The sequence below is a fragment of the Chaetodon trifascialis genome, chromosome 16, assembly GCF_039877785.1.
Source record: "Chaetodon trifascialis isolate fChaTrf1 chromosome 16, fChaTrf1.hap1, whole genome shotgun sequence".
Taxonomy (NCBI): domain Eukaryota; kingdom Metazoa; phylum Chordata; class Actinopteri; order Chaetodontiformes; family Chaetodontidae; genus Chaetodon; species Chaetodon trifascialis.
The window spans coordinates 25,243,687-25,266,689 of NC_092071.1; the positions used below are offsets into that span (position 1 = coordinate 25,243,687).

Genomic DNA, 23,003 nt, shown 5'->3' on the forward strand with positions numbered 1-23,003 from the left:
GTGCTCTGGTCGGCCCTCCTGGTGTGAACCTGGCGATAAAACCCTGAGCCAGCCCCTACCCGACAGAATAGTGTTCTCTCCACTACAGATGGTCTTCACCAATGAAAAAGCCAAAACCAGCCAGTCATGTGGATTGGGAGCCTAGAGCCTAGAGAATATATAGATTCTTTTTTTTTTCTTCTTTTTTTTTAAAGACTATATGATTATCTGAAACAGCTGCACACTTCATATGGGTGTGATGGTGATGAAGGACCTTGCTTTCTATATAATGTCCAGAGCACAATAAATTCATGTTTAATCAAGGAAAACATAGAGAACCCTGAAGGACAACAACTCTGCATCCTATACTAAGCAGATATAGTATTTTATTTCATCTGTTCAATTGCTGTATTTGAGATAATACAGCTGTGCTTCATCAATGATTAATCCTTAGAGTTCTGGGATATGAGATATGAAAAAATGATTTAGGATCCCAGCTGTGAGCTCCAACACTGCAATGATTTCTGAATAAAGCAAATGACAGTCAACAACCACAAGACAACTGATTCATAGTGACTATGCAGGCCTATAATTGACCACACTTTGTGTCAGACATGTCAATATAATGAGCAGTTATGAAACATAAAGAGCCTGGAATAGCTTGGTTACTAAGGACTATGATGTTGAGCAGACACGTGACAAAAAAAGCTACGGTGAGAACCCTACAATTACAATTAGTCATTTGGCAAACACTTTTATCCAAGACGACGTACATATGAATTCACGCACCGATGGCACAGCATCAGGGGCAGCTTTGGGGTTCAGTATCTTGCCCAAGGATACTTTGGCATGTGGACTGCCGAAGCCAGGGTTCAAACCACCGACCTCCTAATAGGTGGACGACTGTTCTGCCTCCTGAGCCACAACCAAACCTTATAACACTCAGCTGATGCCAGTACGAATCTTTTGTGACAGACTATCTGGGCATCAGTGGCAGGACCAGAGACAGTAAGGACAGCAGGATGCTATCTCTTGTGCCAGGTGTGAGGATGACACTTACCATTGGTCCACCACTATAAAGAACAGAAGTGGACAGAAATAAATAAAGGGATCCCACTGAAATTTAGTGTCAGCTTTGGTAGGCTGAAAACATAGATATTACAATTTAGAATACTCCTTGAAGGTACTTTGTGAATGTTTTGACCAGGACTAGCATTATGGAGTAAACCTTATGAACAGGTTCTCCTTTTTGTTGTATGGTTTGCATGCAAACAACACATGACAAGACAAGTTTGAGGATGCACATGCATGCGGACACAATGACACAATCCACACTCTTACTTCTATGGACTGCTGGGACTGCTAGCTAGCAAACATGGATGCAAATAATATACGCTGTAGTTATATTTAACAGTGCAGAGACACAAAATGAGACACTGTGGAATAATTAGCAGACAGCCTGCAGTTTGGAGGTATTTACTGACTTTAACAACTAGCTCAGCCCTGGTGAAGTCCAAACAGTGATCTGCAGAGTTTACACACCCTCCACTCCACCTCAGTGGCTAGCCAAAAGCTAAGAAGACATAACATGTAAATAAGACAGCTTTTGGAGTAATCTGAAAGTGAATTTCTCCTCATTTGGTAGAGGTTAGCTGCTTCCTCTCACCTCCAGACTTGTGTCAAGCTTCCCTAGGCCATTCTGTCCAGAGAATACAGAGACCAAATTAGATGAACCCTCCATCCAGACAGTGAGCAAGACAGCCCACAAAAATGTCAACATAACTGTCATGTTCTTTGTGTGTTTTCTCTCCCTTGTGGTCATTTGGGAGCAGTTCATTTCTCTCCTCTTTAGCTTCTGCTAATCTTTCATTGGTTGTTTTAGTCATGTGACACAGCCAAGTCATAGTTCAGGGATTCTAATCAGGAAGTTGTCACATGTGGTCAGCTTGCAGCTGCAGCTTCTTTATCTTTTCCTCCCTCTGTTTGTGCCTTGGAAAAGCATCGTTTGTAAGTTGTGTTTGCATTTACAGTTGATAATAGTACACAAGTGTCATGTAATTCATCCGTTTATATTACATTTAAATGTTTGATTTACTTGCATGTGAACACAGTGTTGCAGTGTTTGGCTAGCTATGAGTGTTTCATATTGTAAGTGATTGCTTTCCGGCTGCAAGTATGCCAGTACTGTTTCTAGTGATATTTTGAGCTGGTGAACTTTCTGTACATCGTTTGCAAGATGTTTACAAGTTATGTACAACTATTTACAGGCCACTTGAATGTGATGTTTTGTGCTGTAGCTTTGTAGCTGTTTAGATAATTTACATATTTCTATGTCTGTGGCCTTATAATTGTTTAATTAATTATAACTGTTTATATAGCATCCAGTAATATAAACAGTTCCTTCTGTATCATTTCAGTTTTACAAAATCCATTCATGAGAATGACAACAACAGTAAAGAGCATTCAGCTTTACTCCAGCCTCTGACTTTCTCTAACCCTTGAAGCCTGTTAGCTATCTGTCGATTTGTGTACAGACACACACACTGAGGACAGAATAATAACAGAGCATTACTTGGATTAGTAACTGTAATGTAATTAATGAATTTCAAATTGCAATTCCTCTGAAAAACAAAATCAAATTACTGTAACATTAAGTAATGAGTTACTGCTAACACTGAGAAGGACAGGGAATGGAAGGAAATGAACGGACAACTTAATGAGCAAGACAGGTGAGAGGGACCCTTCACACCTTCACAGTGTCAGTCTGCATGAAGTTACACTCATAGGTGTGGAGGGATCTGAGTGCGTATTAAAGCCAATGGTTTAAATATGTAAAGCTCTGCAATCTCCTCTCCTTTTGTACTCCTGTGTTTTCCTCTCTCCTTTTGTCTCCTGTCTGTCTCTCCCCTGTCTGTCAAGTCTGAGTTTGTTTTTCTGCAAGGTGTGGCCAACAGGTTGGGTCCAGCCTCCTCACCTCTTGAGCACAGGTACGCTCAATCAAGCAATCAAGGCTCGCTTGCCTACACAGTATATAAGCACCAGAGTTTCAACCAGTATCCGTCATATCATCTGTATTGCTTTGTGGTAAACAACCAGAGCTCAAGAAAAGTGCTAAGTAGCTAGTCAGTATATTTTTGTCTTGTCTGCCACCTGATTTCCTGACCTGTGTTTTCCTGTCTGTGCTCAGATGTCTAATCGCCTGCTGTTGGCTCTGCCCACTTGGTCTGCTCTCACCAAAGAACTCAGATCCATCAGTCTGCTCTCACAAAGAATCTGGACCTGTCTCCACTCATCCTTTGGACTCTGCCTCATTTGAACTCAATCTTTGCATTGTGCAAGTGTTAAAACTTCCATCCGCCTCCTGTCTCATCTGTCTGAGCTTGGTACTTTGGATCCTGTGAGTTTCACAAAAAAAAAAACCATAACAAAATAAATAGGTAAACTGTGAGGAGAAACTGCCAGTCCCCTCTTAAAACAGAAAGCACCCTGGTTACTGACAGATGCCTTGGACAATCATATGTGCCATTTCCCTGTAAATGCATAACATTCCCAAACCAAAGACGACATAAAAAAGATGTTGTTGATTTGATGTCTTTGAGAAAAGGAATAAGACCAGTGAGTTTAGGGACAAATTGATATTTAAAAATTTTCAATTTGAAAATGTAAGAAAATGGACTTCCGGTTTCGACATGGCATAGGCAGCCACACGAAAACTCAGCTCCGTCAGACCCGTAACAAAAATAGCTTAAAGCATAGATGAACCCGACGAATGAACATAAGAAGTAACAGAGACAACTCCACGGCAATGAACAACAGCCAGAAAGTGAACAAAAGAGACAATAAAGCAACTAAACAAGAAGAAATGAAGACCAGCCAGAAGCAGCTAACATTAGCAGCAACATCTCCACCCAGGGCTAACATCTGCGAAGCAAGCGGTGAATCAGAGATGCTAGTGGAGCTACATAAGCTCCGAAGGCGAATGGAGATGCTTTCCGGGACACTAATGGCGCATTTCCATTACACAGTTCCAGCTCTACTCGACTCGGTTCTACTCTACTCTACTTGGTTTGGTTGAGTTTCCATTACAATTGAGTACTTCATAGTACCTCCTCAACGTAGGCGGGGTCGTCATACCACGGCTGCACGAAACTGCCATGACGTCAATTTGTACGCGACGCAAACAGAGCCGACAAACGGACAAATGGAGGACATCGAGGCGATGTTGTCGACGGACAACGGTGATATTTTACGAGCAGCCATTTCCCTCAAGTGAGAATAAAGAATAAAGTCAGCGGTTGCTGTTACCCGGCGTTACAATGGAGGGGGCGGGATTGTTTTTCCGGTGTTGGACGTCGCAGACCAGTGACGACACTCTCCGGCCAATCAGTGGCCGACAGGCTGTTGACGTCACACATATAGTATCGCTTCTACTCGCTTGGAACCTCACCAGAGCAGGTACTAAAAATAGTATCGGGTACCAGGTACTATCCCTAAGGGAAACACAAAACAACCGGGTAGAGTAGGGTGGAGTCGAGTCGAGCCGCGCTAGTGGAAATGTGGCATAAACTGTTGTTAAACAGGCTGGAGTCATCACTAGGTGAAATAAAGCAACAGATGGAAAGACTGGATGAGAGGGTATCTGCAGCAGAAAATCGAGTGAGCACCACGGAGGATAGGAGCACATAGCAGGAAAGTGCATTGGGCTATTTGCTGAGGAGAGAAGCTAGCCAAACAGCCAAATGATGACATGGAGAGCAGACTTCGGCACAACAATATCAGGCTGCATGGGATACGAGAAGGGGCAGAGAAGAATGACATGGTGACTCTTATAAAAGACTTTTTACAAACTTCACTGGACACGCAGGGGAAATTGGACATCAAGCTTGAAAGGGCGCCCAGATCTCCCCCTCCGAAACCAAACGAGGACACCAAGATCTATAATTGTACGATTTCTGGATTTTAGCCTGAAACAAACAGTCCTGCAGCAGGCTTGGAAACGATGAAACATCGAGTTTCAGGGTCGGAGGGTGTACTTTGACCATGACTACTTGCCTGACTTACACAGAAAAAGGAAAAAGGTACATGAGGTGATAAAGAAGCTAAAGGAAAAAAAACGCCCAGTCGAGGCAACTAGCTTTCTATCCTGGGGCAACCTGGTGGCTTGTTGCAATCGCACATTGTGTGTATTTCCCGGAGAGTAGTAACTCTCTGCCCACTTTAGAGCAGGGGTGTATTGTATTTGGGACTTTACTTTGCAACAAAATGACTAATATATTTTTATGTTTAATGCAATTCACCAGGCAAATGGAAGTTCAGTGTTGTTCATTACATTGTGTTAGTATCACTGCATGAAAAGTAACCTTTCCGTCAGTTATCATCACTATAAATTGCCGTGGAAGTTCTCTCTCAGCCCCTGTGACCACGAGGTGTTAAAATGCAAATGTAAATGCTGCAAGCTATACAAATACAAATTGCGACTGTGTGTGTGTGTGTGTGTGTGTGTGTGTGTGTGTGTGTGTGTGTGTGTTTTCTAGGTTACATACAGGATAAGTGTCCTGATTCTCAAAAGCCTTTCATTTTCCACTTAAATTGCTAAATCAAATAGTGAAAATTAAAGCATCTAGAGTTCTTGGACACGTCATAATTTTTTGCATTTTGCCACCACAAGACCAGATGAACAATGGTTGCGTGATTCGCTTGCAAAATTCCAGCAGGGTAAGTCCACTGCTGATTCTTTAAATAGGAATAAAAAGGGAACACACCAAAGTAACTTTTCTTTTTTTATTTTCGATGATGTCAGTTTAAAGAAGTTTACATGTTTTATAAAATATTCAGGTACAAAAATAGAAAACCAAAGTACCTAACAAAATCACAGCATGTTTTTCTTTCTACGCGACAAAAATTGTCTTGCGAGAAATTCCGAGAGCGCGACCTCGCATATGATTGGACGCCTCCTCTTGTTACGGGGAACATCTTGTTTAACACTCTAACATCTTGTTTTGTGCTCTGGCATACAAAAACATCTTGTCACTGTGATAGAAGGCCTGACTCTTAGCCCTGAGTCATAAATATCATGTCCCCAGAGACAATCAGTAGTGGCAAACAAGATGCCCATGGCACCTCTCCTCCTTATTTACAATGTCTGCAAATATTATCTTCACGCCAGACACAACACACATACACACATATGGATTACTTATCACATATCAGTCTGAGTCCAACGCTGCATTGCTTTATCTGTGACCTACAATAAATACTTTGACTGTGAACTGAAGGCACTCCTCTGCGACGAGTGGACGGCCTGGCTGCGGAGCGACCATATCCAGAAAGTCCAAACAATTTAGAGAAGAAACTGCTGAGCACCTTCAGTGGATTGTCTCGGCTGCTAATGCAGCTGATCGCACAATTGGTGGACGACTTAAAAGGAGAAATGGCCAAGATAAAAGCCTGACAACTCGCTCTGGAGGAGCAGCCCCCCAGGAGACAAAGAGATGGGTACATAAGTTGCAGTAAGTAACATTTGCATTTAATACTACATTGTGCAGTTTTTAGGGCGCCAAACCTTTATTATTCTTATTGCACTACGTCCCGAACGTTTGGTAACCGTTCACGTTACATTTAACATTACAATGTATTTTGTATTTTAAAGGAAAAGGTGTGACGTCTGCACAATAGTGACTGAAACGACAGGCGACATGAACCTGAGCAGGGGTAAGTTAATAAAATACACAGAAATACAAAGGAAATATTCTGCAGAATGTAAGTAAATATAAATGTTGCATGACGTGTTTGAAGTTTTTTTTTTTTTTAACCCCTCTCTGTTGTTTCTTTTTGTTGTTGTTGTTTTTACTGAAGCCTGTCTTAATTATTTCAAACGAATATATATTTTCTTCCAGCGGCCTGTAAGACATATTACCAGACATTGCGGAAGAGCTTCAGGTATGCCCAGCCAGCTCTTTCAGTTCAGGCAGCAGCTGTGAAGATTTCAACTTGCAGCAAACAGAGAAGGAAGCGGGTAAGAGTTACATGAATGCCGCTTTATTTTCACAACAATGTAAATATGGGCTGAATTTTATTTATTAGCTGCATTGTTTTTGACAAACATGGTCACATATGTTATCATGTGTTATTGTTTCTTAGTAGTACTAATATTAAATTAATACCTGTATTTACAGCTGCTGGAAGCAAGAAGGAGTGTCCTAGCACTCCCAACTCTGCCAGACACTGCAAGAGCAGCTGGAGAGCGACCCAAAGTATGTGGCGACACACCACAAGAGGCTTCGCATCAAGTCCCCTTCAAAGCGATAGGTGCCAACTCAGTATGACCCAGAGGCAGCAAAGAAGCATTTCCAGAGGCCTTAGACTCTTTTTTTCATGCACCATGGATGTATGTGTGTGTGTGTGTGTGTGTGTGTATGTATGCGTGTGTGTGTATGTATGCGTGTGTGTATATATGTGTGTGTGTGTGTGTGTGTGTGTGTGTGTGTGTGTGTGTGTGTGTATAGTTATACTTTTTTTTGTGTGTGTGGTGCACAGATGACCAATAACAGCAGAGTTGCCATCCAATCGCATGGTCACTCACTCATGTGATTGGATAGCAACTCCAATCACATGAGGGTTTTCTTTTAAAATGCCTGTGGAATCATCTAATGGTTGTTTCTGAAGTCAGCAGGCCAGCCTGAGTAGATCAACGTCGGTAGAATTCATGTGCTAATTAGAGCTATTCTCACTTTCGCAGAGGCATGAATAACCACGCCCCCCGCTGGCGGAGGGTCCGTTTCCAATGATATTCGAAGCGGGCGAACTTCCCCATAAACTGCCATGAATTGCCGATAATCAATGAACTTCGTGGGGTTTTACTGGTCGGAAATGTGGTTTTTCATGCAGTGAATGTTTTATGTATTTGTTCTTAATGTTCATTGTTTTTAGGAAAAAAACATTCTACATTCCACTCATGGCATAGGCACAAGGCAAGGTACATATCACAAGGTGTTGAATATCCAACTAGTTTGATTTCTAATTTTGACCGGTATGAACACATTACATTTAATAAGTTACAATATGAATGGAATTAATCATCCCATAAAGAGGACAAAAATTTTGGATCAGTTGAAGGGGTTGAAGTGTTCAGTAGCACTACTTCAGGAAACACATTTAAGTGAGAAAGAACACAAAAAGCTTAGAAGGGGTTGGGTTGGGCAGGTATTTAGTGCTTCAGTATTTAGTAGGGGTGGCAATTTTATGCCATAGAGCGTTAGGCCTAGTTCCAGATCAAGTACATGAGTATAAAAGGGGTGGCTATGTCATGGTGGTAGGTATGATTAGGAATACGGGTATAACGATTTTGAATCTGTATGATCCAAATGAAGAAGCCTGGGCTTCTTTAAAGAAATTGCAGCACTCTTAGTGGGAAATGCAAAGGGAACAATAATAATTGGAGGAGATTTTAATTGCGTTGTGAACCAAATGATGGATAGACACCCACCTGAACAAGGTCCTAAAACTCGAAAGGCTAAAGCATTGTACAATGTGATGGCGTAGCTCAGGCTTGTTGATGTCTAGCGCTTAAAACATCCTAGGGACAGGGACTTTACGTTCTTTCAGATCATGGACCAGTCATAATGTCTTTTACTTTGGATACAGGAAAATCCTATAAACCCTGCAGGTTGAACGTTTCATTACTGATCCCAATGTGGTACAAAACGTTAGAGAGGAATTAAAAAATTACTTAGACCAGAATGATAACAGTGAGGTATCATTAGCAACTTTATGGGAAGCTGCAAAGGCAGTGCTTAGAGGGAAATTAATTGCACTCTCTTCTCAATTGAAGAAACAACGAGAGAAAAAACAAATAGATTTAGAAATATTATAAAACAACTGGAACCGGAACACAAAAAGACAAATAAAGGCGCCATCCTGAAGGCCCTTGATCAGTACAGTCGGGAATTAAATGATCTTCTGACTTACAAAGCTGAGGGCACACTAATATTTGCAAATCAGAAGTACTATGAATCAGGAAACAGAGCCAGTCGGCTGCTAGCTTTTCAATTACGGAAGGCGCAAGCAAGCCGGACGGTTGCCAAAGTGGTAAGCCCCTCCTCTAATAAAACGGTCTCCCACCCAAAAGAGATAGCAGAGGTCTTTTCTAATTATTACAAGGCGCTTTATGACTCACCAGTGGTAGAAGATAAGGCAGATAAAATTAGAACATTACTTGGGAAAATTAACTTAACAAAATTAAATGAGGAAGAGTCGAGAGCAATGGTAGAGCCAATTACAGAGGAGGAAATCAGAGAGGTCATAAAAAACTTGAAAAATAATAAATCACCAGGGATAAATGGGTATCCGGGGGAATTTTATAAGTGTTTTGGTAAGGAGATTGCACTTGTTCTTGAGAGGGTGTTTAACTATGCCCTCAGGGAGAGGGACCTCCTAAAACATGGTCAGAAGCAATAATTTCTGTGATCTGCAAAGAAGGGAAGAACCCTACAAACTGTGCTTCGTACAGACCCATAAGTTTGCTTTGCAGTGACCTAAAAATCCTTAGTACAGTAATGGCTAAAAGAATCCAGACGTGCATTAGTAAAATAATCATCTGGACACTTTGACCTGAGGAGGGGGACAAGACAAGGGTGCCCTCTGTCACCACTATTGTTCGCAATTAGCATAGAGCCACTAGCTGAAATGATTAGGGAGGACTCTGGAATACATGGGATATCAGATGGAGGAGGGACCCACAAAATTTCGCTGTATGCGGATGATGTCATTTTGTACTTGAGTGACTCCTCAGCCTCTATACCTGCACTTCTTAGATGTTTGAGGGATTTTGGGATGGTGTCTGGTTACAAAGTTAATGAATCTAAATCTGAGGCAATGATGTTGGTAGGAGACTGGCTGTCAGTCTGAGAAAACTTAAGATAGAAAATGAATGAAGAAGAAGAAGAAGAAGAAGTCAACTTTATATATCACAGCACACAGAGTTACAGGGAGGGAACTGTGGAAATTCTGAATATTGATTTACCGTTAGATCCACGGTATTATATTTTGGGAGTAATTCTTGACCGATACTGTACAGCGGTTGTGATCTGGCTGTCACCCTAGCGACGAAAGGATCACAGTCTGCTTGACCATGTCCAGGGCTCTCCAGAAAGTTTCAGAAGAGTTGATGCAGATCTAATTCTCAAAACGATTTTTGTTTGCAGTGTTTTAGTTAGTTGTTTCTTTCGCCAAAATAAGAATTCTTGCAAAGCACCATCCAGCATGACTACAGCAGAGTGACCACAGCGTGATTTAACTTTTTCATGGTTATGCTTAGGTACTGACAGCACTTGGTTAATGTTTGGGAAAGATCATAGGCTAAATTTCAGACAGTAAAAGTCATTAGCAATCACAATCTTGCCTTAACCTTAACTAAAGTGCTTTTGTTACTTAAACCTTACCATAGTCTGGACATGAACCTTGAAATCTGGTGTCACAGTCCCGCACTTTCTACACTCAGCATCCATGTTTACCACATAAGTATGACTCCAGCACGGTACATAAAATATAGTGGTCCATTCACTTAAACAAATGTCCTGGCAGTGATTATGTTTGTCAGCACATAACATAATCATGAATTCAAATAGTTGTATGTACATAAAGATTTTTTTCTAGAAGAAAGGATTGGCCTGTGCTGGTAACATAGCAGTGATTGTTTTGCTTTGTCTGTATGCAAAATGCGTCCTGCACAACATTGGCTATGCTTAAAATAATCTGGTAAAACAAATGTTGCAATTAATATGTTTTTTGTTAAACTTGGATTGTCTTGGATTGAAGTAAAATTTTAACCCGTTTGTTTTCTACATCTAATGTAGTTTACATTCTGTAGTTTAGGGCTTTAGATTCTCTGCTAGTTATTAATGCAATGTGAAATAATCTCTGCGCTCAAAATCATCCATCCAGAATAGTAAGACACATATAACTGAGGAGTGCTTATTCTGTTATCGTAGTTAACATTCATCCATTTTGAGCTGGAAAATAACTTTGCCTTCTGCTTAGATGCTTGTCTACTGTATGTGAAGTGAAATGATCAACTGCTGTGCAAACGTTTTAAGTTGATCTGTCAGTGCTTTTGAGAAACTTGCTTGAGTTCAGGCTGCCTTGAGGAGGTTCTTCAGTGGGCGTTGCCGCACGTGAGTCAATAATCATATAAACCCACCTCTGTAAATTTCACGAGAATTAATGAAACTTCCATTGTGTTTTTGATAGCTTTCTAAATTACTAATTTGGTCAGCAGCACGACATGCATGTAAAAGATTTCCTCAAGAAAGACGATTTCCTCAGTGAGCAGTTTATCTATGTATCTATCTCGAGTAAACAATATCTGCTGTGTTGTGAATTTTATTACATTTTATAGGGCTGCAGCCTACTATTCTCTGGTTGAAGCACCAAGAATATTGCTTTTGTTTATTATATGTATTTTGACTTTATGAAAGCAACTGTGTATAATTTGTTGTATAATCAACTCACCCTCCTAGTTTTAGGGACCAACACTAAGATACCAATAGCTGTATAGGTACTGTATATACAAATTAAATTCTCACCCGTATCTCCATGTCATGAATTATTTTGTTTATTGGTCAATTAAGAATTCAAGTGGGCAATTCCCTTGTAATCTGCTATTGCTGATATTTTGAGAATCATACACATTTGTCAATGTGCTTTTGTCATGGTGACAAAGAACAACTGCAAATACCAAAGACAGACTGTTGCATTGCCAACAACCTGCAGTGGATGAGAACAAATAGTTAACAGCTCAGATAAGATGTACCGTATTTTCCGGACTATAAGTCGCACTTTTTTTCATAGTTTGGCTGGTCCTGCAACTTATAGTTAGATGCAACTTATATATCAAAAAATATGCACGGTGGTGCAGCAGGTAGTGCACGTGCCTCACAGCAAGAAGGTCGCCGGTTTGATTCCCGGGTCGGCCTTTCTGTGTAAAGTTTGCATGTTCTTCCCATGCATGCGTGGGTTCTCTCCGGGCACTCTGGCTTCCTCCCACAGACCAAAAACATGCTCATTAGGTTGATTGGTGACTATAAATTGCCCCTAGGTGTGAGTGTAAGTGTGAATGGTTGTGTGTATGTGCCCTGCAATCGGCTGGCGACCAGTCCAGGGTGTACCCCGCCTCCCACCCGTTGACAGCCGAGATAGGCTTCGGCCCCCCCATGACCCCGAAAGGGATAAGCGGCATAGAAAATGGATGGATGTTTTTAAATGTTAATTCATACTGACTGACATGAAACAAGGAGTAAAAATTACCGTCTACAGCCGCGAGAGGGTGCTCTAGGCTTGTGACAACTGAAAAAATTAACTGAATGCTGAATGCCGAGTCTGACAACAGCCTCGCAGAAGCGGAGATGGCGCTTCATCTTCCTCCGGAGTTGGCAGAGTAGATAGATAGATAGATAGATAGATAGATAGATAGATAGATAGATAGATAGATAGATAGATAGATAGATAGATAGATAGATAGATAGATACCTTTCAGAACATTGAGGAATGTTGACATTAATGTTTAACGCCCCCCCCCCCCCCCCCCACGAGTGGAGTTGAAGAGCCGCATGGCATGGGGGAGGAACAACCTCCTCAGTCTGTCAATGGAGCGGGACAGTGACAGCAGCCTGTCACTGAAGCTGCTCCTCTGCCTGGAGATGATGCTGTGTAGCAGATGCAGCGGTGTTATCTCCAGGCAGAGGAGCAGCTTCTAATGCAGCTAATGTGCTACATTAACATAACAGACACCTATTCAGCCTGTTGTTCTGTGTGCTATTATGTAGTTGAATAACTTGCCTTTCCAGATTAAATGTCTGTTCTTGTCTGGTCTTTGATTTTGTGAAATAAATTTCTAAATAAATGCGACTTATAGTCCAGTGCGACTTCCTCTTCATGACGCATTTTCTGAATGATGCGATTTATACACCGGAGCGATTTATAGTCCGGAAAATATGGTACATACAGGAGTTATACCAAAGACTAGATGCTGCCCAAGACAGTGTCAGGGAGTATTAACACCAATAAAAGGTCAAAGAGGAAGAATTACAGATGATAACAAGACAACTACAGGCATTTGTCTACATAAGTCAGAGTCAAGCAGCATCATTGAACACCAGCAACAAGTTTAATATTACTTCCCAAGTGCAGTGACATCTACAATTAACTAGTGGAACTAACTAGTGGCAAATATAACCCCTGACCCCACTACAATTACACAGTCATTCTGTGGGAAACACTGCAGTCTGACCTTTGGCTCTTTTAACTCTATTGGTAATAGAAAAGGTCATTAACACTCATGGGAATACCATGTTCCATCTGTCTTGAGGCAGGCTACATGACTTTAGACTATTCCTGATGGCAGATAGCCAGTCTTAGTCAAACCAGTCAGCACATTCACACTAGAGAAATCTAATAATAGAGCTCTGATGGCAATGGCAGAATATTAAATCCTTTTTTGTATGCTTATACTTTTGACATGTTCAAGAACACTTCTGGCATGCATGTCTCAATCAGCACCACTGACGGATAAGCCCATGTGTGTTTTGGGGGACAGTAATCCATTCTCAACATTTTATCAACAATTTGTTGCCCCCCTTACACTGAATCTACACATCCCTCTCCATGACTGTCACTTATTTTCTCCCAGAGTGGGATTACAGCCTCTAACAAGAAAAAAAAAATCTGTCGGGGGAAGTTTACCTGGGCCTGAATTATTAAAATAACAAAATATATGTTTACGGTGATACCCATGAGAAACACTCAACTACAATAGAAGATGTCAACTGATGAAAATATCAGAGAATTAAAGCTTTCTCTAAAAGCCATTCTGCTTTTTACAATAAAGGAAAGGTGTGGAGTGGATGTGAGGGTCAGGTGAGGGTCATGTCTTTTGACTTCTCTAGTGCTTCTAACACAATCCAGCCATCACTGCTCACATGGAAGCTGGAAGGAGCTGTCTGTGTCTGTCTCACTCTCCCTCTCTTGCTCTCCCTCTCTCACCCAACCGGTCGAGGCAGATGGCCGCCCACCCAGAGCCTGGTCCTGCCCGAGGTTTCTGCCTGTTAAAAGGAAGTTTTTCCTCGCCACTGTCGCCAAGTGCTTGCTCATGGGGGAATAGTTGGTTCTCTGTAGCTAAAAGAGCTTGGTCTGTACCAGCTCTATATAGAAAATGTCCTGAGACAACTTCTGTTGTGATTTGGCACTATACAAATAAAATTGAATTGAATTGAATTGAGTAGACTACCACTTGGCTACATGGACCAACAACTAACTCACGAACAGACCACAGTACGGTAGGCATCAAACTGTGTAACTGATGTGGTTGACTGTAGCACAGGGGCTCTGCGGGGTACTGTGCTGTCTCCTTTTCTCTTCACTATCTACACATCGGACTTCAGACACAACACCGTTGGATGTGTTGTGGGGGAGTACAGATACCTGGTATACCAGATACTTAAATAACAAACTGGACAAACAACACAGATGTCCTGCACATGAAGGGCCAAAGTCAACTCCATCTGAGGTCCTTTGGAGAATGCTATTAAAAACATTTTATGAAAGGGTGGTGGCATCTGCTATTTCCTATGCAGTAGTCTGCTGTGATTGTGGAAGCTCTGAAAGGGACAGAAAAAGACTGAACAAACTGGTCAGGAGAGCTGGCTCTGTCCTGGACTGCCCTCTGAACACTACTGAGGACGTAGGTGAGAGGAGGATGTTAGCCAAGCTGACATCAATCATTGACAACCCCTATCACCTCCTGCAGGAGATAGTGGGGGCCCTAAGCAGCACCTTCAGCAACAGACTGCTGGATCCACTCTGTAAAAAGAAATGCTACTGCAGGTCCTTCATTCCAACTGCTGTCATACTGTTTAACTCACTGCATGACTGTGTGATCAATGTTTCAACATCTTGCTATTACACCCATGCAATATTTTGTGCAATATTACATATTTTTTCAATGTTCCATATTTTTTTTTCTTTTCCTACCAAGCTTGTGCAATAAAAAACACTGTACTTAAGTATCCATACCTTCAAAAAACCCATGTGCAATTTTCAATTCCATGTGCATTTTTATTTCGGCTGTTGCTGGCAACCTCTACAAAACCAGTAGCAGATGATCGCAGTGTTTTGATGACAAATCATGAGGAAGGGAGTTAGCAATGTAGTTTGTTCCTAGACGGCCAAAGGCTTGTCAAATATAATGTCTGTTGAATATTGAACCTTGATATTAAGACAACATTAGCTTTTGACATCAGTTCAGTATTAATTTCGAAATAAAATTCAATGTGTGTCCACTGTTGCAGGTTGATGTAAAGCCAACTGTGGGTTTTGACTTTTGACAATCTTTATTTCCAATCAATATTCATCTATACAAAAAACAACGTCTTTTTGACGTTAAATTGACATCAGGTGCCAGCTGGTTAATTTAGATCCAATAATTCACAGAAGCTATTGGGAGCCACCTGTGAGCAAAATGAGCAGAAAAAAGAAAAACAAAGAGGAAATGCGGGAATGACAGAGTCAGGAAGTGTGAGTCAAAGAGATAGAAGAAAGCTTTAGCTTTTTACTTTAGAAGAATTGCTTCATAAGCATAGTAGTTGCTTAACCTCAGCTTAATGGGTGACTTGATATCCGAAGCATACAGGGATCTATTCACTCTATTTGCTTTTCATTTCCAGAGAAAATATGTACTTCATTCCTAAACCTTTTCAGCCAATGGTTGTTAATTGCACTCAAAACGCTCACAAATCATTCAGTGCTGTGTGCAGTTCATGGAGACATGACTATTATTATAAGCCTGTTACGTCTGCAACACCAACCAATTTACGTAAACGCGTCAATACAGAATTTATTTGGTTATATAAGACACTGTTTCGCTGAAATTGTTTCTTACAGTGTCTCTCACAGTTCCTTAAAGTGTAAAGGACTTTCAACACCCACTGTCTTTCTGACTTCAACTTAAATATTATGAGAAAAAACACACACAAGCCAATTAGCTGTCACAGACTCTCATTCCTCGTTCCAAGAGTTCTATCTATCAGTTAGAGTGGATTTAATACAACATATATCCATGTTACAAGTTAAAAAGTAACATCAGACATTAACTTCTGTAGAAACATATTGTATATATGCACAGTACATTCCACGATACAGCTTGTTAGAGCTATGCTTTCTTGGTGTTTCTTTAGTCCTTGTATGGACACTACTTTGAAGAGACATTTTCAGACAACAGACTTGCCCTGCAGGAATGCTGTCAGATTTATCTGATAATGTTGATTTCCAATGTCAGATTCAAAAACTCTGCATCAAGCCTGCACAGGAATAAATTACATTTGCTGCAGTATTGCTCCCTTTCATTTACAAAAGGCCAGATCGGCTTTGACATAAATCCAGCATCTCATCTAGGTAAACTGTCAAAACTGACCATAGACACACACCATCTGCAATCCTCAGATGTTACTGACCAACATGCTTTCACTTCCAACTCGTCACATACGGATGCTTGGTCAGGACTCCTTGGTGTCATTTTTAAGGCTTTTCATACCCCTTTATTTTTCAGCATGTAGTTTAGTCTGACAACTGAACTCCTTGAGCAAAGCACTGTATTACCTTCAAGAACACACCCCCACGTGCATGTCTGAGTAGCCTATAAATCTGCAAAATGGGTGGAATTAATATTGCAAGACAAATATAACTTTCTCATTGTTTTAAAGTCCTCAAACAAGAAAAACAGCACAGGGTGCATAGGGTGTTACATGGCTGCCTGAATTAGCATTATTCTGGCAACCATCCATAATACAGTTAGCCACACCTTGTTGAATATTTGAGTAACATAAATCAAATTCAGAAAAACATATCATATTCTGTGCCTATTGTTTTCACCAGGTGTAACTCTGGTGTATAATCTGTTTTAACTGGATAAACACAAAAACAAAATATCTTCATTAAAATAAGCAATTTGTGGAAACTCTCTAGGATGTATAGTCTCTATGCAATAAGTACAATGCCTGAAGTTCTTTGGCTGCAACACAGCTGATTGGAGTGTATGGATTGCATATGTAGCTGCTCACCAAAGTCTCTAGTTATGCTTTGAGAGAGAAAAAGAGATGTTTTGGTAGTCGGCATGGACTGTGTGTGGGTCGGGAGGGAGGGAGAGAGGGTGATGGGTGGGGGAAGATGTGCAGGGGATGAGGGGAGAGAGACAACGTTGTCACAGTGATTTTTGTCAGCTTGCTGAAGGGGTGCTCAGTAAGGGGAAGTTTCCCCCTGCTGCTGCACTCAGCTAATTAAAACGTACTCTTTTCACATGCCTCTGCGCGGACACACACAAACACACACTTCAACATGATCATTTCATGCATCTGCTGTTGGAGGAATCTATAGTGGGAATTCTGTTGTAGCTGCTAAAATAATACTGTAATAATATCTTTAAAAAAAAACAAAAAAAACAAAACAAACATCATTCAAATTCAGGAGCATACATGTCAACATTGGGATTTAAAAAATATTTTCCTGTGCCCCACCCTGGGTCATCCCACCACCTTTATCACTGTCCACATACCCATTACATTAAGATAAGGCTACACAGGGTGAATCCTAAAATCCCCGCTATACACAATCACTCTGGAATATCAGAGCAACAAGGATTGGGTTAACTATTTCCTCCATTAAGTGACTCCAGCTAGGTGGTCAGAATCAGATACCTGGTTGAAAGTCAAATGCTGTGAACACCCCTGCATTATATAAATGAAAGCACAAAAGGGAATATAAATTCAGCACCTAAATATATGTATTACTTGAGGAATATGTGCACATCACTTACACATTATGCTTCAATAGTGATTTTGGGTATGGCTACTGGCAAGTGAAACACTTGGTAGGTGTGGAGATCTGCAGTCTCCCCTGTGCTCAATCAAGCAATCAAGACTCACCTGCCAACACACTCTATAAGTACCAGTGTTTCAGACAGTATTCGTTAACCCTTTATCATTCTATTGTCATGTCAAACACTTTTGGCGCATTTCCAGCTCTACTCGACTCGGTTCTACTCTACTCTACTTGGTTTGGTTGAGTTTCCATTACAATTGAGTATTTCATAGTACCTCCTCAACGTAGGCAGGGTCGTTATACCACGGCTGCGCGAAACTGCCATGACGTCAATTTGTATGCGATGCAAACAGGGCCGACAAACAATGGAGGACATCGAGGCAATGTTGTATTTGCTACTCGGTTTGTGGCTCACAAAGCAAGAGAAGAAACCGAGCAGCCATTTCCCTCGAGTGAGAATAAAGAATAAAGTCAGCGGTTGCTGTTGCCCGGCGTTACAATGGAGGGGGCAGGATTGTTTTTCTGGTGTTGGGTGTTGCAGACCAGTGATGACACTCTCCAGGCTGTTGATGTCACACATATATTATCGCTTCTACTCACTTGGAACCTCGTCAGAGCAGGTACTAAAAATATTATCGGGTCCCAGGTACTATCCCTAATGGAAACACAAAACAACCGGGTAGAGTAGAGTCGAATCGAGCCGTGCGAGTGGAAATGTGGCATTTAAGTCCTGGCTCACTTAAAGTCTCTGGCATGACAAGCCCCTGCAAGAAATGCTGGCCAAAGGTGAACTTGGACTGATACAAAGCAGAGATGGCATATGCATCAGTGTGAGCGAGACAGGAGGAGTGAAATCCATGGGCTCTCCAGTCCCTCATTCTAAATAATAACAACAAATCTAAAGCTATCTACTTATTTGAGTCTCTTGACTGTCAAAGTCACCTATGAGACACATTGCACAGGCTGAATGAGGAGAGATGGAGAGAGAGCGATGATGAGGAGACAAGGGAGGGCAGCTGCCAGAGATATGAGGCCAGAGTGCTGCAAGATGTCACATCATAACCTCTGGCACTAGAGACTTCTGTCATCTCTACACTTGACAGATCCTTTGGCCTGCCGCTAGTGATCTCCTCTCTCAAAACAGGCAAACACGAGGACAATGACAACTTAACTCATTTATTTGTGTGATCAAGGCACCTGACACACAGTGTATGTCAGGTGACACGGATGGTACTGACTCCAGCTGATTTTTGAAGATATCTGTGATATTTCTTGGTAATGTCCTAGACAGGCACAAACAAATGAGAATCATAAAGGTCACAAAGTAAGCATACTAAAAATAGACTGTACAAAATGCAACAGGGTGAAGGAGATAAATCCAAGAGAAGAGCTGAGTGTATATCTTTTTCAAAGGACACAAGAGCCTCATTTCCTCATCATACCCATGGTACATAGATCCTGCAGTAGTTATTAATTCCATCTCTGACAATTTGTAAAACAATTAATTCAATCAGGCTTGTTTTGCTATGTGCAGCATGAATGATGGATACAAAAATTAAACATCTAATTGTATGATACTGGCCAAGGACACTGTATTACTTTCATTTGCAAAGTCTCAAGAGCAGTCAGTTGTTGAATGATAACATTTTTCAGCACAGCCTGCCTTGGAAATCTTCATACCTAGGGTGTCAGCCATACTTCAGTCCTGAGGTGAATTAGCACAAAATCAGCACAGAATGTGTGTGTATATTTTCAGAGAATCAGTATGCTACACTCTCAGAGAAAATGTAACTGTTTTCATAAAAAGCTAAGTTCTAATTGTGGCAGAATTATTCAGCTGCATTAAATTGTAGAAAAATCAAGGACAAATTTTCAACTGCAGAGTGAAGGAGGCAGTGCCATGAGGTAGAACATGCTGTTTTCGCCATGGCCTGTCGAACTCAGTCCCATAATGCAACTAATGAAAGCCCACATCACCCCATGGACAACTGGACTAATTGTGATGTCACGGTCCTGTACTGTTCCAGTGCCTAAACACAAGCCTGGGATGTGCTTATGTGTCTGATGCATGCTTACTAACACACACACAGTAAGTCGAAATCAAGGAGTGGCTTATTTATTTTTATAAATGTGCATTTCACAGTGGATCCTCTCATGATGTGCTTTGTCAATCTAGTGAATAAGCGTAGGGAACTTTGCAGAGTGGTGAAAAAAAATACTTACTTAAATAAAATAAATACTTTGCATATTCATACACTTCTATTTACTCGCACATGTTTTATAGTTTCATAGAAATTACCCGCACATACCTCATGCCAGTTCCACTGCCTATATGTATTTATATTTTGGATATTACGACTATTTGCACTTCTGGTTAGATGCTAAACTGCATTTCGTTGTCTCTGTGCTGCACTCGATGACAATAAAGTTGAATCTAATCTAATCTAATTTCCTTTGCACGAAGCTATAAATATGTATATGCATACTGACATGTAAGAATTGAAAATGAAACATTTTCTTATTTGAGACCATAACCAAACTGCTTTATATCCAGCACATTGTAAAATACTCATTCAAGTTCTGAGGGAAAATTGCATCTTCTCGACACCACTACATCTTGCCAAAATGGCATAGCATGTAATTCCGGATTCAAATTCACCAGATGTAAAGATTGAGTAGAGTAAATTGTAAAAGATGTCCTCAGCAGTCATAATTATTTACTTGGAAATGTGCATTTTCTGGTTCAGAGCCAACAGCTCTACTATAGTATGTTTCAGTTAGTTGTAGATGTGATGATTTGCTAGTGGTGCAGCTCCAGGTTGAGCAATAGTGTAACATGACGCACATGAATCTTGGTTCTGTCCTTTCCACATAGAGGACAGTTACTAGTGTGTATTAATTAGATGAACACTGTTGGAGCACTGGCTCTCAGGGGTGTCAAATTTGAGACAGAACACCTCAAAATTTTTTCTTGGGAAGATTAAACAAAATTCTAAAAAGCCAATTGTGGGGGAAAAATGAAGAAAAGAGTATCCTTGAACATAATGTTTCATCCGTTCAGTCAGAGGGAACAATGCTGAATTTCAACAGTAGCACCAGACAGTGGCACACTGTTAGTTGTTGTATGAGCTATGGACACCTTTGAATACCTCATACTTTTTCAACAAGTGAAGTCAACAATATCACTGAAATATTTCTGTAATAATAACAATAACAATAATAATAATAATAATAATAATAAGAAGAAGAAGAAGAAGAAGAAGAAGAAGAAGAAAAATAACATGTCAATATTGACAAGTGGTCCTCAATAGTGAGTTTACAATGACCTTATTGTAAAATATCTCTCTCTCTCTCTCTCTCTCTCACACACACACACACACACACACACACACACACACACACACACACACACACACACACACACACACACACATCTTCTAATCTGTTTCATCATAAAATCAGATGTCACAACTGCAGCCGTGGACGTGCAGTGAACTTACCCAAGAACAGCGTGATGAGAGGAGAAGCAGGCATCATGGCACACGGCAAGGACAAATCTCAACAGAGGTGAGGATATCAAGAATGTCTCTGAGACTGACTGGATCGACTTTACCGTAACTACACCATGACCTGATGGAATGAAGAATACCGCATGTCTCCAGCACACCGCGCAGCGTGAGCATTTTTCATTTAGCACAGCAACATATCCTGCCTCACACTTATCACCAGCAGAGCGACTTATCCTTGAGCTCACCAGCAGCTCGTGTGCGGGGTGTTTCCTCTCTGTACACGAGTCCACATTCAGCTTCTCTCTGATCGTCCTGTTCTGTGGTCGACGGCATGGAAATCTAAAGAGGAGGCGCAACAAAGGTATGCGTGTGGCAGCCGGTGAAAGGGGGACCTCTACAGCTGATATGGGCGTATGCCTACATGATATAGTACGATTACGTCCCGACACAGACATTCTACCGCGGGAAAAATATGACATTGTAGTGCTACTGTCTTTTTCTTATGTTCCTATAGTATAATACATATTTTACGATTATTACACAAAAACGCGACATTCATATCCAGCCCTATGAATCAAAGCACTCCTTTCAGTTTCCACTAGACTGAATGCATACCAAAAACTACATCTATTGCAGAATCAGACAAAATGTCTAATAATGGGATTAATCCGAAATTACAGTACATATAGAGGTGAAAAACAGTAAGTTAAATCACCACATTATCACTATAATCACTTTTCTCTCTGTGGGAATAGATGTGCTATAGAAATACTGATAGATTTGAAAATGAAATACCATGCAGTAAATCTCTTGTGATGACTTTCTTGCTTGTCTCTTGTAGTTTCCTAACCGAACTGCACTTCTATGTGTAGGTGGCACGGTGGACAGGTGGAAACACTGTCGCCTCACAGCTAGAAGGTCCCGGTTCGATTCTCGCTGTGGTAGTTGGGGGCGTGTCCTCCACCATCCCTCCGGTGCTTGCTGCTCAAGGAGTTTGCATGTTCTCCCCGTGTTCACCTGGGGTATCCTCCATTGAAAAAAAACAAAAAAAACAAAACAATTTCTGACCAAACAATTGGGTCCCCGGGCTCCTGGTCTGCCAGGATGGGTTAAATGAGTGCTCACTGTTCATTCTTCATTGTTCACTAAAGCATGGAAGCATATGCGTGTTGTGTGTGTGTTAATCTTAATGTACTTGAACTGCAAATAAATTAAGGGTACTACACACATATAGTGTTGAACAATGAGAAACAACAACTAAAATGTACTTTTTCAAATGCCAGGAAAAAACCTAAACTGCTCTTTCAGGATATTTTAGAAATAACAACAACAACAACAATAATAATGCTGTAAAAGAAGAAAAGTAAGTGTACATACACGTCATTACAACAACAATGTATTATACACTGTTATAACAAAAGGGACTCATACACCTTCTCTGCATTTCTCTTTAAGAAAACACAAGCTGTGTCCACAGTCTTCACAGTAGACTCAGATGAGCATGCAGATGATCACAACTGCCTGACATTTATTTTTGCTTTGACATTAGACACACATATGAATAATGATTGCTAAATTCTAAATGTACTGTATATATGATATACTGTATCTTGATGGATAACAATACTTGCACTAACTGCCGCAAGTCAC

At 40.9% G+C, this 23,003-nt stretch overlaps 1 protein-coding gene across 1 annotated transcript in view; it reads right to left on the reverse strand.

Moving 5' to 3' along the window:
* The window catches only part of LOC139344714 (CXADR-like membrane protein), a 106,971-nt gene extending 85,277 nt beyond the window's left edge, over nt 1-21,694 (reverse strand). Inside the window, exon 1 of the mRNA XM_070983064.1 lies at nt 21,345-21,694. Coding sequence (XP_070839165.1) covers nt 21,345-21,381 — 37 coding nt within the window. The 5' untranslated portion in view covers nt 21,382-21,694. The remainder of the gene's footprint in view (nt 1-21,344) is intronic.
* Nucleotides 21,695-23,003: the final 1,309 nt, after the last annotated feature.